This window comes from Vigna radiata, chromosome 7 (assembly GCF_000741045.1).
Source record: "Vigna radiata var. radiata cultivar VC1973A chromosome 7, Vradiata_ver6, whole genome shotgun sequence".
Lineage (NCBI taxonomy): Eukaryota > Viridiplantae > Streptophyta > Magnoliopsida > Fabales > Fabaceae > Vigna > Vigna radiata.
In genome coordinates, this window is record NC_028357.1 from 3,711,821 (window position 1) to 3,728,381 (window position 16,561).

The window sequence follows — 16,561 nt, forward strand, 5'->3', positions numbered from 1 at the left end:
TTTTTGGTTTAATAAATATATGGTTTATTATTATTCAAATATTACACTTTGCACGATAAGGTTATTATGTTGATCTCATTGAGATAAAATAAGGACCAGTTGAAAATAGACGTGTATAGATCACCTTCACATAACTTTTCATGCTACACATTTCATGATGTATCCATGTCATTTGATTCTGTCAGCATTAGTGATCACTGTTGGTTTGGTTGCAATTATTGCAATTAAAACTGTTTTGGTTCTACATGCGAATATAATCAATGGACGGGACTTCGGGATATACTCAAGGTATATAATGGCAATTTTGAGCTCATAAAGTCTGACACATCTGTAAGGATTTATGTGGATATATATATTTGTGACCAGTGGGATATTGTTAGCAATTTGGGTCACTTGTATATATATAAGTAATTATTAAATGTGTTAGGGCCGTTATATTATATTAGCCAATTTCATAAAGTGATCTAATTAAAATAAATATGGCTAAGGGTATGTTTGTCATGAAAGGTATATTGTGTAGAGACCAGAAATAAATATAATTTGTTGAAGGGGCCAATTTATATTTATTGAAACTAAAGAAACCGTTAGAAGTTTAATTAAGGGGTCATGGTCCCCATCTGAGAGCATAAGATNNATTCNTGTTTCTTTCTCTTTATCCCCATCAGAAGAGAAAATTTAGAGGGAACTAAGGGTGCTCTACAGAGGGAAGATCAGAAACTATTTTCAGGTTGATTAATTATTCTCAATGTCCAATTTAGGTACGCTTTCGTTCTATTATTATAGAAATATTGGGAACTGTTTTGATTGTAGAATTTAATGCATGTGGTTTATTGCTCTTTATTGTGGATCTCTAAATCATAAATTCTAACTACCCCTAATAATCCGATGTAACTTTTATTTTAGAATATCCCTCTACGTAGCTTTTATTCTATAATACCCCCATGTTTTCTTTTGTAAGTTTGTTTTGCTTCTAGTTTGTCACCATGCACACTAATTATTCATTGCATAATCTATTAAGAATCTCCTTTGAAGCTCTCTCATGGTACGAGAGCTCTTCTTTTGAAGGTTTTGTTGCATCTTTAACCTATTTTTTTCTTCTTTTTCTTTTCTTTTTCTTTTTCCTTTCTTACTTTTTTCTTTTCTTCGTTTCCTATTTTTTTTCTTTGTCTAATCTTTTACATGATCTTGCACGATGATGCAGGAACATAATACCTCCATCCAAGCAAAAGCCTAGCAGTTTCTCTTGTTTTTCCTCTCTTAGAGTCCAATAATTATCATGTTTGGAGCAAATCCATGTACAATGCCTTGAGTGCCAAGAACAAGATTCAGTTTATTAATGGTACCGCTACCCCGCCGTAAAAGGAAGTCGATTCTTATCATGTTTGGACAAGATGCAACAACATGGTGGTCTCTTGGCTCGTGCATTCTGTTTCCCCTAATATAAGTAGGTTATTTGCAGGTATGACGTCATTATAGACGTCGGTTCACTGACATGACCGACATCTATAAAGACGTCATTCATTGCACTAACTGACGTCTACATGTTGTTATAGACGTTAGACACGAATTTACCAGATGTCTAAGGGCACTATACAAACGTCGAACATGACATTAACCGACGTCTAGAAAGTGTTCATTGTGTTTTGGTGCAGTTTTGCTCGTGTCTTTCGGTAGCGTAGTAACACCTCCTTCCTTTGCTAGTTCTTCGTAAGAAAAAATTGTGTGTTTTGCATCTCTTATGACATTTCAACCCAAAGACGAACCTGGGTCGTTTCCTAGGTCCATTCCGACCGCCAATGAAAAAGAATACGGTGGGTCTCACCGTATTCTTTTTCTTTGGCAGTGGGAATGGAACTAGGCAAGGACTCAGGTTCGGCTTCAGGTTGAAATGCCATAAGAGATCCAAAAAAACGCAAGCTTTTCTTATGAGGAAAGTAACAAAGGGAGAAGGTGCACTATGCTACCCAAAGACACAAGAAAAGCTGCATCAAAACATAACGACAACTCGTTTTAATCGGTTCAAATGAAACATAATAAAGATTACTTTAATCGGATTAAAAGCAAGTTTAAACGGTTCAAAGGAGATCAAACGCACCTGAAAATGCAATGCAGCGGAGAGAAAACGCGAAGGAAGACGATGATTGCCAGGAGAAACTAGTGCGCGAAATTGCTAGTTCGCAATCACTCATTTAACAAGAAATGAGACGTCGGTTGCATAGGAGACCGACGTCTATTCTCGAATATACGTCGGAGACCTCACTAATCTGATGTCCATTTGATTTAAAAAATAATATTCGTGGTATAGACGTCGATTGTAGTGGGGACCAACGTCTGTAATCAACTATAGACGTCAGGGGTGGCGCGTTCAGACATCTATATGGCGGAAAGAAATGACTTTTGAAATACTTGTCAGAATATGGACGTCGAGCAAGGGGCACTGACGTCTATAATTGAATATAAACGTTGGGGTGGCGCGTTCAGACGTCTAGATGGCAGAAAAAAATAACTTTTCACTACTTGTCAGACTATAGACGTCGGTCGGAGGGGCACAAACGTCTACTTGACGGAAAGAAATGACTTTTCACCTACCTACCAAACTATAAACGTCAGTTACTATGGGCCACGTCGACGTCTATAGATTATAGACGTTGCCCCCCCCCCCCTAACAAACGTCTATAAGGCGAAAAGAAATGACTTTTCACCCACCTATCAGACATATAGACGTCAGTTAGGAGAGCCCTGACGTCTAAAATCCTATAGACGTCAGGGTCCCTCCTAACTGACGTCTATATGGCCAACTTATTTACGAAAATGCCACCCGTCATCAATATATATTATGCTTACACCTAACCGACGTCTAAGGAATGACATTAAACAACGTTTTTTCACGAATATTTTTTTAATTCTTTAATCACATAAAAGAATTTAAACTAGTATTAATTACATCTCATCTAAGAAAATAAATTATTATCAAAAGAAAAGAAAAAAACAAAAGCACAATTAATAAAATAGAATTATTTGACAGAATGATATAGTTATAACTATGATTGGATAATATTACAAGTATTTCTTGTTCATTCATATTTAAATTTTATATTATATAAAGCGAAATCAAGTTGCTCCAAATTAATTTAAAATAATAGATTTCTATCATTCAAGTTTCCTTCATAAATAGAGAGTGACACATCCCCAACCAAACATCTTTATTGGAAAAAAAATTCATTTGTCACCTAACAAATAAAAAAGTATCACCTACCTAAAAGAAAGAAGAAAGAATATAATTTGTTTATGATCTAAAAAGGAGTACATTGAATTAAATATTTAGTAGTGTTTTTGGTGTAAGTGTGTGAAAGGACTCTTTATAAATGTTTGAAATAAAATTATCTTATGTATAAATTAATAAGTAAATATTCTTTCATAACTTCTCCAGATTCTTATTTTCAATATAAATAAAGTAATTTCAGTTGGCAATCTTTTATAAATGTTTATAAAAAGAAAAAATAGTTTAAAACATGGATTCTTATTTAACTCAAACCCTAATGACGAAGGTACTTTTATAAAGTTGACAACGATTAAATATTATAAATGATAACAGAGTAGGTAAAACATAAAAAAAATGTGAAAATTTAGTGGATGGATAGATACAAACCGTAAGCACGATTATGACGAAAGGCCTTTGGATCTTCTAGGTGAAGCTTTATGGGAAAATAGGAGCAAATGTTCTTGCAAATGTATCTGAAATTTAGCCAAAAGAAAAGTTCCCAGATAGTTACTTAGTTTTAAAGTAAAACTGAAAAAAGAGAGAGAAAGAAAAAGATACTTTGACAATTTTCGACCGAACATGCTGTTTTTGTCGACAGGAATCATGACGAACAGGAAGAGGAAACCGAACACCCTATTATGAAAATGGTGAAAGCTATTATGTACGATGATGAAGAAATTGAAGGCAAATAAGAAAATAGAAGACTAACAAGAGTGCTTTGGAAGGAGAAAGGAAGAAGGTGGCGAAGAGGATGAAGATGAAGTTGAAGTGAATGAGTCCAAGGTACAGCGCCAGTGCTGGAACAGTCTTCAACATGTCGCATGATTCAGAGGTCTTTTCGATTCCATTCCACACTTTCTCCATGCTTTGTTCTTTCCACTGTTGGAGTTGGTTCATATGAACTAAATGATGAGCATTACACAACACTATAATATAAATAATAAACAACTCAAAAGGATAATGGAAATGACTTTCATACCCCTTTTCCTTTCTCTCTTTCACCCACCTTGCTTCAAGATGGAAGAAGCAGCTTTCGTGTATCGTTTTCTCATCTGACCTCAAAGTACAAATTAGTGTGAAACGTAGGTAATGATGTCGTCTTCTTTCTCCGTTTTAAACTAAATCAAACTGTTAATCAACACGATGTATATATGTCTACCTTCTGAGAGTTTTATATTGGGTTATAAGATTTAAAATTTGAATTATTCAAGTTTTTTCATTAAAATATCCTTTACCTATTATAGAGTATAAGATCTTAACTTTAAAAAAAGTATTTTTATGTTTTAAAAATATATATTTATGTTAATATTAATACAAAGTTTAAATACCATTTTCATCCTTGTATTCTTTTACTTTGTTTGAAATGGTTTTTATTTTTGAAAAATATTCATTTTATTTGTAATTTATGTTAATTTAATTTTTTTTTATATTGTTTAAATGATTAACCACATTGTATACTTTGGTTCTGTTTTTACCTATTCCATTCCATTTTATCTGAAGTCGCCGTCCAGTACAGTAAGACTTCGCGTCGTCAACCTTCCACCTTTCACCATACACATTCATTCATCTCCACGATTTGACAAATGGCGGACCCAGGATTTTGAGTAGCTCTAGAATTTCAAATTTCCCGTTTTTTTTATCTGTTTTTGTAATTTGGATTTGGCGTTTTCAGGATCATGGGGTGGTACAGAAGGCGAAAGCTTGTTCGTGATATTTTTCACAACTTGGCTTCAAGGGTTACGCCTCAAACTTCATCCAGCGTAGTTCGAGAATTTGCCAATATGGGTAATTGGGTTCAGGTTCAAAAGGAGCTAGTTTTAACGGATTCTCCTCGTTTTGTTCAATTTCTCAGAGACTAGGCGCTCGAGGCGTTGATGGAGTTAACGAGAACCTTCGTAATTCGTTTTTTTTTGGGCTGAGATTTTACTATGTGGATCCTTACAGTGTGCAGCATTTCAGGCCAAGAGGGCCAAGGCGTGGTTTCAAATTCTTAGGCATGTTCTCATTGTTGTGATGGTTGATTCTGGAGTTTTATGTTTATTTTGGGAACTTGGAAACAGTTCCTTACACCAAGCGAACTCATTGTCGAAAGCCATGGAGAGGAAGCTTTGGGAGACCCAGTTCTAAAAAACTGCCAGCGTCGATCTGCGTTGGTGGTATGGTGGCTCGCATTTTTTTTTGAAAGAACTTTGAAACTTTGTTACAAAAGAAGAAAAGAAGAAAGAAAGAAATATTGTATTTCTTGTTAATAATAAAGAGACAGTAGAATTGATATATATAATTGTTCACAGCAATATAAGAAAAGTATAAAAATATATGAACATAAATGTATAGATATGAATAGAAAATAAAATAATTCGAATATCTCCTCAAGTTGCAGTATATATATTCTTAACAAAGATTGAAATTGTACTGGATGCAAATCTTTAATATAAATATCTGTAAGTTGTGATGAAGTAAAAATAGACAGGAGCTTAATTAAATATATGGAAAAGGAATATATAAAAAAGAATATAAATATAAAAATATATAAACATACATGTACATATATGAGAACAGAGAACAGAGAATAAAATAATTCCTATAAGCTTTGATATGAGGTATGCGTCCTGATTTAGGATTTTGCTGATTTGTTCTTTTTGTGTGCGTGGTTGACCAAGTGGTAGTTTTGTGGTGATTTCTGATCGTGCGATTATGATTTTGTGTTTTAATGCTTCCATGCGTGCAGATGCAGATTGGTGATATGGTTGATTTGTGCGAAAAGATGATTGAAGAGACATTTTGATTTGCAGTGAGTAATTGATAGTGGTAGTATTGTGGAGGAGAATATGATGATTTACCTTAGATTGATTTTTAAGTGCATTGGAAAAAAGAATAACGACCTATTATTGGATTGAATTATTTATTAAAATAAAATTATGAAAAAAAAATACACACATCGAATTTATATAGATATCTTTGATCATTAAAAAATTTAAATATTTTTTATAAAAGAAGTCAAAGTTACAATGATGATCCGCATAGATAATAGTTTTTAATTTTATTCTAAAACAGTGTAATTACCCAAAGTACAAAGTACAGGTAATCTGTATTTAATGAAACAAACAAAAGGAGTTTGGTGACGAATTCCCCTCATTATCTGTCTATTATACAAAATATTTGAAAGACATGTAGCATTTCTTCAATTGTTTTAAAAAATTCAAAAAAATTATTATTTAAAGTATAATAACATTTTTGTCCTCTCCATTAAAATTTGAAAGAATATTAATATTTTCTTAACATAAATCTAAAAAAATTAAGATATTCTTTATGACTAACATTCAATTTAGAATAATTTTTGGTTAGGGATTATGTATTTTTAACTTTTGGAGTTAAAATTAAGATTTTGAATTCAAATTTCAATATCTTTTACTGGTGTACGTAACACTTTTATACATTTGGTTTGTAATTTACTTTCGTATTTATATTCTAATGTGGTTTTGTGATTCTATGTTATATCCAGTTTACCTTGATCTTCACGCAAAGTAGTATTTATATATAGTTTTAAATACTCTTTATATGTTCGAACATTTTGCTTTAACATTTAGATTTTAACTACAAATTGTTATATTTTTATAAGAATAAATTGAAATAGATTTGACTCAAAGCACCATTGATGAATAAGAGGTTTCTCCTTATGATGTTGTTAGTAGGATGTTAGGTCCAGAATATTTTGGGAGAGTGTGATACATTTATGAACAACTATTATTAACTCATTCAGAAACACAAGACATTTGACTATCATATTTTAAGCATTGCTTCATATAGCATTGCCACATCTTCACATTTTCTAATTATCGGCAACAAAAGTACACCAATTTAGAATTCATATTCAAACCACCTTTGGTGTACTAAAAACATACATGATAACGAAGGAAGGAAATATTCGTGAAGAATTGATCACTTTCTTTAATCTTCAACCACAAGTAAGTTACTAAACAAGTATAAGTACTATGTTTGATATACTCTAATTACCATGAGCACGTGGTTGAGTTTAGGAAATTATGAATTTTCTAGTTATGATAATATGTAGGTTGTTTTGTTGTTTTCATGGTATTGTAGAAATTCATTTACCTATGTCATTGTTTATTTCACTAATATTTTCTTTTTATCATTTCAGCAAGCTTGTGATGCAAATGAGATGGAGTCTTCTTTGGATATAAGACAATCGTGTGATAGTAGTAACATTTAAGAAGTTTATAATGTTTTTTAGAATGAAACCATATCTAGTCTATTAAGAATTTTGAGTAATTATAGATTAAGTTGTAGTTACATTTTATTTTAAATTACTTTTATGTTACTGATTTTGACAATGAAGTTATATGTATTTGTGATGTTTTTTTTGTTATATTAATATATTTTAATCATGTTATAAATAAATATTGTTGATACAAAAATATAAACACGGAACATAAATTAAATAACACAAGCAAAATAAAGTTGTAAACCCTCAAACTAAATATACTAGTGTAGAAAGGACTTTAGACGTATGTTATTTTGAGCTTTTAACGTTTGATCTTTATCCGACGTCTATACGAGTGACGTTAATGAGACGTTGGACCCTTTAGGTCAGACGTCTCTATAGACGTCGGACCTATATAGGTCAGACATCTATATAGACGTCCGATCCATACAGGTCAAACGTCTCTGAGGGTATATATGCACTTTTGAATACATTTTTGAATTCAATGTATTATACCAAATTTTGGTCCCAAAAGGTTAAATTCTAACCTTCATATTTAAGAAATTGCATTGAAAAAAGATTGGAGTTCGATATCTCAATAATTAAACTAGAGTTGTCAAAACTGGTAACCCGGCTCGACCCGGCCCGGTCCACCACGGATTGGTCACTTAGTGAGCCAACCCAACCCAGATCATTTATTAGTGAGCCAGAAAAATCTGAACCCAGCTCGACCCATCACGGGTTGGTGGGCAAACGGGTTGGCTCACTAGCCCATTTAATTAGAGTTATTTTTTAAAATAAAAAAAATCAAACTTTATATATTCAAATTTAAACAAATTTCACTTTCAATGATGTTAAATTGAAGACAATTCAAAATAATAATAAAAATTACAATATAATCCAAATGTCATCCAAAAACAAACACAAAAAAAAAACATACAAAAAACCTGCATCTTGAAGAATTTCAATGAATAAGTGACAGTGACAGCACCACTGTAACTGAGAACAAGTTTCGTGAGAGTGATTTGTGAGAGCAGATGTTACTTTTCTGTTACACGTGAAGAGATTATTTTATTTTTTAGGGTTTCATAAATAAAATAATAAATTAAAAAAATAAAATTAGGTAGGTGGATTAGCGGGCCAACCCGGCCCACCATGGATTCAACCCGCATGAGTTGGATTTAAATGAGTTGGGTTGAAATCTGACCCGCATAAAAAAAATTCAATTTTTTCAAACCCAACCCAGTCTAAATCCATGGTGAGCCAGATTGGTTCACGGACTGTGACCTATTTTGACGATTCTAAATTGAACACTCAAACCTATTTTTTGCTTACTTAGAAAATAGAAATTGAAGAATTTTTTTCTATAAATTCCGTATAAATAATTAATATATTACTTAAAATTTGATTTAAATGTTGATAATTAAGTTTAAGAAATTAATATAAATTGACATTAAATTTTATTTTTAATTGTGTTTAATAGAAAATATCACCAATAATAATTTATGAAAAAATTAATAAAATTTAAAATAAAGGAATTTTTAATTTTGCACTTAAGTAATTAAGTAATTTAAAAAACTAACATCGGAGAAATAAAGTTTAATATATCGAAAAGTTTATTACGTTACTTATATATAACATAGGGAGTACTATACATAGATGTAATTAATTCCCATATATTAATTTAACTCAATAATTACTTTTGAAATTTGGTAAAGCAAACCATTACTGATGTAAACAATAAATTTTTCAAAAAACTTATTTTTATATTTCAAAATTTAATATAAATAAATAAATAAGGTTGTAATAATTTAAATTTTGATAAAAAACTGTTAACAGTAATTTACTTAAAAGTTAGTATAAGATAATTTTTAAAATAATAAAAAAATTATTCAAAATATTAAATTTCAATTTACTGTATTATAAAACAAATTATTATAAATGAAGATTAATAATATAATTAACCTGTTACTTATCTTATTGAAACCAACCACATAAACAAACCGAGAGGTGTGAGTGTCTCAGTTAACTTTTTCGTAATGAAAAACACTTTGTAACAATATTTAGATGATGATATTTTATCAATTTTTTTTAACAATAGAATATGTGTTATTTTTTATTGGTGTGTTTGAATTTATGTTTAAGAAAACATTTGAAATATGAACCAATCATAAATTGCCACGTATATATGTTATAAAAAGATTAAAAAAAAAATTGTTAAATAGAAATTTTTCTTTTAATATTATATATCATTCACTAATTTCAGAAAACATAACATGTAATCGTGATTTCCTTGCGTGGCAACATAAAGCTGGAAATGAAACAAAACAAAGCTCTTATTCGTTATTCATGGTAAGCCACAAACTCCAAAGTTAATTCCTTTGTTGAAGAAGCACAGATTTTGGTGGTGGAGGTGAACGAAGAACAGCCTCCTCACAGTAACCCTCCAACACATCACTCTCTTCATCGGTGAACCCCAGAGAGGCAACAATGTTGGGCCAGCAATCATGTCCGATCACCCTTATTGCTTCGCAGCAACCATGTCCGAGGTAGGTCTCACCATTCAGAAAAAATGTCACAATTTCCCCACTGCATGCTTGGAGTTGCCACAGTGAGTCCCAGCAGTTGGAAGGTTCACCCTCAAGCTTCAACCGAACCAAAAGGCTTGAAGAGGGGTTGGACACTGATCTTGACTCAACCATTGATGCTGAGAACACCAATGCAGCTACTGTCACAGAAGAGAAAAGGACAAAGAGGGTGTGAGTGGAAGCCATTTTTGTCTAAGCAGATGATCAAAATGTGTTGGAGAGGATGATTCTGAACAAACCTTGGTTGGGATTTATATACAACATGGATTTAGTAACAGCTGCTGTGAGGATACGAAGAGTGTCAAAATAATTAACTTATTTCATAGTCGTTACATAAATTATAATTTGTTCAATAACTTTCTTTATAATATTTGATGGACATTTCTTAATCATTAACCAGTTTGCAATTAGTCCTTTGAGTTCTTTGGTCATTAAGATGCCATAAATAAGAGAATTATAAATACACTTGTAAACCAAGAGTCTGCAAATTTACACATTTGTTATACAATAGAATCCACTATAATTGCAAAATATGTTATTTTTTAAAAGATAATGATATTTAGACAACATTTTTTTGACAATATTTGAACATTAATAATAATCATAAAATGAATAATTTTTTACCAATCACAGGTTGACANATTTGAACATTAATAATAATCATAAAATGAATAATTTTTTACCAATCACAGGTTGACACGTAATCAATGTTCAAATGTTGTCAAAAAAATGTTGTCTAAATATCATTATTCTTTTTTAAATTTGATTTTCGTTTAATCTATTGTTGTTTCCTTACTTATTATCTGAATTAACTCTTTATTGCAAAATTACCATGCGTAATTTTTCTTAAGTTTCAGTAATATAAAAAAAAAAAAGATTAAACTTTACTTGCTGTTCACAAAAAGGAAAAAGTAAGAAAATGTTTGTATAATTTTAAATAAACTAAAAAAGTAATATCTTGTTCCCTTTTCAAAATGTGAATATTGTATAACTTGTCATAAAGGATATACATCAGCATTGATGGGAGTACAAACTCGAAACTCACTTCATACATTTACATAGTAAAAGTTTCCATATAAAAAAGACATTTTTCCTGTTTATTTTACATTTGATTCCAAAAATTTCATTTCCTTCATCACACTAGTGGACTCTTTTACTTCAATATGCACACCTTTTACAAGAAACAACGCTGTCAATATACTGCAAAACCAACTGCATTCCTCATCTTTTTATCTTTTACTCAGATTCCCAGCACAGAGTCAATCACTATGAAAGTAATGAGATTTGTTCAAGAGATTGATACTTTTCAACATATATTAACTTGAGGAACAAATCTCTGACAACAAATTTAAAGAAAAAAATTATGTGTGAACCATGCTGCATTGCGTTGGTACTTCATTCCTTGTCTAACTCAACTTGAATTGGTTGCAAGTTCTTCACACTTGGCATATATCTTGAAGCTGCAAAGCCATAGGATGCTACAGTTCCTACAAGAACAGTGAGGACTGCAACAAAGAGTTGAACATTAGCAAGCAGTTCAGCCCGAACCTCACTCTCTTTTGCATGGCATGTGATATGACTATCCTTGAGCCTACAACCAGAGGGTAGCATGGGACCATAAAGAACAAATGCAGTCTGATAGAACCAGATTCCTTGCAGCGTTATAGCAATGCCATTACATAAATCTACTGGGAAGCTGGTAGACAGAAGGGCCCCAGCAATTGAAGATATAATGCAAAGGCCAATGAGGAAAGCAAGTAGGACATGGTAATAGCCCTCAAGGCCTTTGTGTGTTGTTGAGTGAAAGTAGAATAGAAGATACTCTGCACAGAATGCTGTGGCAGCAATCAAACAAAGAGCACTCACTGGCAAGGGAAGATATCTACATAAGAGAATCAAGAAAATGAGAATGGAAAAGAGCCAACAGGTTATAAAGCAGCAGTTAACAAATAAATTAAGATTTAGGGAAACATAGGTATTTGGAAATTGAACAAACTGGCAAGTATCAGACTTTCGAGAACCAATTTCCAAAATGCACACAAGCACAAGCACATACACACACACGGGCAACACGTAGATATTACATCTTATACATATTTCAACTCATGGATTAATATATTGAAAAAATTAACATTTCCTAGATGAATTTAAGTAACACAAATTCTGCCAAATAGCATCACAAAAATCTTTGTACTAGTTATAGGTTTAATTAAGAACAATTGAGTGAAGAAGATATGGCAGTTAGCACTAGACTATAGGAGAGAAAACAGTCATGAAATAAAAGTCCGATGATATCCAGACTCATTACTAAAGTATCTCACAAGCATGACTAAGGAACTAATTGTCCGTTAGAATCTTCAGAAGCATACAAAAATTTTATCTGAAGCCAGTTCAAAACACTGCATGAATAAAATAACCAGTAGCTCTCAAGCAGGCAGGAAACTTTTGTTCAGTTTTGTTTAAAGGCAACATATTTTATCACAAGAATGAAAGGGTGCATCGTTAGGGACTGACTAACAGAAGCATCATTTTTCGTACTATAATGCAGCAGATAACTCTAGGTGGCCTAAGAACTAATTATATAATAGACAATCAGAAGAAATAGAATCCAGAGATGATGAGAAAGTGAACCCAGAGATGATGAGAAAGTAGGTACGTTCCTAAAAATTCTAAGGGACATTTTCACCTTCAGAGTTAAATAGCTCATACTGTGGATGTAATGAAGCTTTTGCCATGGGACATTTGGGTTTTCACTAATATCTCAATTTATTTACCTATTCAATCAGAATGATTTTTCTAAAATAAAATTGCATACTATCATTTCCATTTGTCAGTGCATGGTGAGTAAAAAATGTTACCATCATGAGGTTCAGAAAAATGTTGGATGAATTGGTACCGTCATGTCTACTAAAATGTGTTTGAGAAGTTCAGAATTGGATAATACAGAAAGAATTACACACCACAGAAGAAAAAACATCCTAGTGTGTCATGCAATCCTATCACTCATTCACCATCAACATCTTCAGGTCCTATAATAATTGATGAGAACATGGATGGGAACGAAACATCTCAAAGAGGGGCAACTACATGGGCCGTGGTTAAGTCTAAGGAGAGGGAATCAAGAATCCAACAAATTGAAGAAGCTTCCAGAGGAAGATTAACCAGAAGTACAATTAGGGAGCTTGAGGAGGAGCTCATAAAGGCTTGCCAACTTTTAAGAAAGATGAAAATAGTACTTTTAGTAAAAATCTTAGTTTGTACTCTTCTTTTATGTTTTGTGGGATTAGCTCCTTGTTTGGACATAAGAATAACCTTTAGGATGTTTGACTATGCCTTTAGTAGCTGTGTTAGGACACAAGTGTAGAACGGGGTTTGTTTGGCCACATCCCACATACCTAGCCCTATAAGCTCCAGTGTATTTTGACCATACCTTGGATGAATGATTTGAGAGAATTTTTCTAAGAGATTGAAAGATTGGGAGGTATGAACTTCTATCTTATGTAGGTTCTTATCTGAGTTCTAGGAATCAAGTGGTGAACACCCTCCTTATCTTTTTGTAAGAGGTGCAAGTTCTCTCCTTCCTTCTTTTCCTCAAGTTACTCTTCTCCTTCAACTCTTTCCTTTATTTGAGTTTTGATCTCTTTCTTTGCCTAACCTTTGTCATCCAAACAAACACCATCAAAACCTCCTTCTCCAAACTCACCACACCCTTGTGAAAAAACAGCAGCAAAGATTCTATCATCATTTAACCAAAAGTTCTTGGATCGAACTTGCCAAGCAAGCTTTGATCCCAAAGACCGGCACCTTATCCTCAAGAAACTAAAAGAACTTGATCCAAACCAATCAAACAATCCAAAAACCATCCAAAATCACAGCCAAACTCAATTCAATCGGATTAATAGCATTAGAGTGATGCGCAAGCAAAACCATCCAAGAAACTTGAGTTTCCAAGGTAGAAGTTGGAAGTGGACTGCTCTCTCTTCAAAGCAACAGAAGGAGAATGATATCAACACTCTGGTTAATCTTTTGTTTAGTTTCCAAAGTAAATCAGATGGAATAAATTATTAGAACCTTTTTAACCATGACTACAGACACAGTCAAGCAGCCCTGCAGCATTCATTGTTTTTTAGATTAGAAAAACTTATTCTTAACTGATGGCTACCAACAATTTAACATTCCATTAGCAACATATTCGTTTTCTCAACGGGCTCTAGAGATTGGTAACCCATTTTGCAAAAGAAAATGCCAGAAACATAATAAGAAGAGAAACAAACTTAGCTAACTTATCCCTTCCGATGCAGGGTAACAGTATTAGATTAAAAGCATTATAATCAACCGGCATTCAATTTTTCAGACCAGAAAAAAAGGAAGAAAAACAAAAAAAGAAAGATTTGTATCGAATAAGGCATTGATCTGCCTTGACTAAAAGATATGGGAAATATTTATTCTTAACCGATGGATACCAATACTTTAAAATTGAATTGTACAAGATAGGCGTTCAATATTACAGGTATTGAAGAATGGAGATTGGTAATGAATTTTAACAAGAAATGACCCACATAATAACAATAAGAACAAGAGCACAAACTAACCGTGTCTTTTCGGAGAAGAGGGTAACAACACCATAGATAAGAAACATTAGAAGCATTCCAGAGTGCTCAAAGTTGTTGAAGTAAGTGGTGTTCAAGGATCCATCTACAAAAAACCTAAGGTGGGTTGCTAACAAAAGCTCCACACACAAGTCAATGAAAGCACCAATTGAAATGACGTAGAGCTCCAAGTGCTTGAGTCTCCCATTAAACCCTGGTACTGGATTCCAAACATGGACTCTGAATGTCGTAGGATTTGATACATACCTCACCACAGATCCCCATATATGCCATACCCCAACTAGAAGAAACAAGGTCCCTGGCAATATATGACCTATGAAAGATCCCATCTTCCTAGTTCTCACTCAACTGGACCTTTGAATGATTCTTTATCAGTTCAAAGCAAATCGTTGACCACTACAAAATGTCCTCCTTCCACACCCACCAACCAATCCTGTTATGGATTAAAACACAGTCAATTCCAAATTTCGAATTGCAACTCCTTGGATAAAAGATTCAGTATAATGTTTATCAGTCATAATAGCTAGAAGTTTGCTAATCAAGCAACCCTAACCCAATTCTTCTGCTAAGATTCCCTTGTAGAAAGACAGATATATAGTGTCAACTGCAATTGTTCATTTCCAGGGAAAACACAATTCAAGTTCCACGGAGCAAACTAGCTAAGCATAAAAGTAATCTATAACAATTAATGGTCAGAAAATACACTAAACAAAAGAAAACCTGCCACCAAATCCAAATGCCAAAAACTGTATACTGGGAGAAAGAAGATAAGAAGATCCATCTATAAGCCCGAAAATTTATCATATTCAGAAACCCAGATAAATCTAACCAATAATCTTGTGCTCCTGAGTAAATCTAAAGTACATTTCTTTCGCTTCTCTTGCTTAACAGAGACAAATTGTGTATTTTTGCAAGCAAGTGGATTTTTAATTATAAACTAAACCCAATTGCATAAATAATTAGGTACTCTACATGAAGCTTAAGAAGTCCTAAAGGAAGAGAATAATGATGAAGAAAAAAGGGTTTGCTATACTTACTGTAATGATATGGCATATCATAAGCAAAGATTGATTGGTTTGGAAGAAAAAAAAAAAAGAGAGAGCCCAATGATTCAGCGATTACAAATTATTATGGCTCTCCAATTTACAACACCAATATCAATGATTTCAATGAGCAGCAGCAGAGAGTGAAAAGAGGGTGATAGGTGTGAAAATTGGAAGGTAGAAAGGGTGTTATGATGAGTAAGGTGGAGATGTGACATGAGTGATTATAAAAGTTTGTGTCTTGGTGTCAGGGTCTGAGAGAGAACAGCAACGAGGCCAATAGCAGAGGTTTCTTTTAGCGAAATACTATAAAAAGAAGAAAACGTGGACAGATACACATTATTTGAATCAAACTACCATGTGTTCTTTCCATAAATCTGACTAAATGAAATACAATGACTTTATGTAAATTTTGTTTAACTCAAATCAAACCAATTCAATTATGGTTTTTTAAAAACAACTTAATTATAAACGAGCTTGTTTAAGTTGACCAATCAGAGTTAAATATTTAAACTTATTCAAATTTGAATTAGACAAACACAGTGAAAATCACTTTAGATCTTATTGTTTTGATGATGATGTGATCCTTTCATCATCTAAAATGTTTTATATCTTATATTTAACAAAATGAAGGATTATTTTTCAATTGTTATTCACTAATATTTTATATTTTGTAATTATATATATATATATATATATATATATATATATATATATATATATATATATATATATATTTTGGACATATAATTTATAAGATAAGTGAAATTGAAAGATTTCATTTATAACAAAGTGAAAATGAAAAATTAAACTTTCTTTGATAGTAAAATGGATTT

The 16,561-nt window shown here is 32.4% G+C and overlaps 3 protein-coding genes across 3 annotated transcripts in view; all 3 read right to left on the reverse strand.

Moving 5' to 3' along the window:
* LOC106767159 (diacylglycerol O-acyltransferase 2D) overlaps positions 1–4,167 on the reverse strand; it is a 14,472-nt gene extending 10,305 nt beyond the window's left edge. The window contains exons 1-3 of the mRNA XM_022782863.1: positions 3,972–4,167; positions 3,821–3,895; positions 3,650–3,735 (exon numbers count right to left, since the gene is read on the reverse strand). Coding sequence (XP_022638584.1) covers positions 3,650–3,735; positions 3,821–3,895; positions 3,972–4,159 — 349 coding nt within the window. The 5' untranslated portion in view covers positions 4,160–4,167. The remainder of the gene's footprint in view (positions 1–3,649; positions 3,736–3,820; positions 3,896–3,971) is intronic.
* A 5,689-nt stretch (positions 4,168–9,856) lies between these two features.
* Positions 9,857–10,479, reverse strand: LOC106765953 (egg cell-secreted protein 1.1). The gene has a single exon (XM_014650715.2). The coding sequence runs from the start codon at positions 10,256–10,258 to the stop codon at positions 9,857–9,859; it is 402 nt and encodes a 133-aa protein (XP_014506201.1). The 5' UTR covers positions 10,259–10,479.
* Positions 10,480–11,064: 585 nt separating this feature from the next.
* Positions 11,065–16,046, reverse strand: LOC106767157 (transmembrane protein 45B). Its single transcript, XM_014651994.2, is given in 4 exon segments — positions 11,065–11,522; positions 11,525–11,954; positions 14,665–15,115; positions 15,720–16,046. Coding segments are annotated over 3 exon segments (816 nt in total). The 5' UTR covers positions 15,012–15,115; positions 15,720–16,046; the 3' UTR covers positions 11,065–11,483.
* Positions 16,047–16,561: the final 515 nt, after the last annotated feature.

Excerpts from the sequence above, each read along its gene's own strand:
- LOC106765953 (XM_014650715.2), bottom strand. The coding sequence starts at position 10,258 with ATGGCTTCCACTCACACCCTCTTTGTCCTTTTCTCTTCTGTGACAGTA.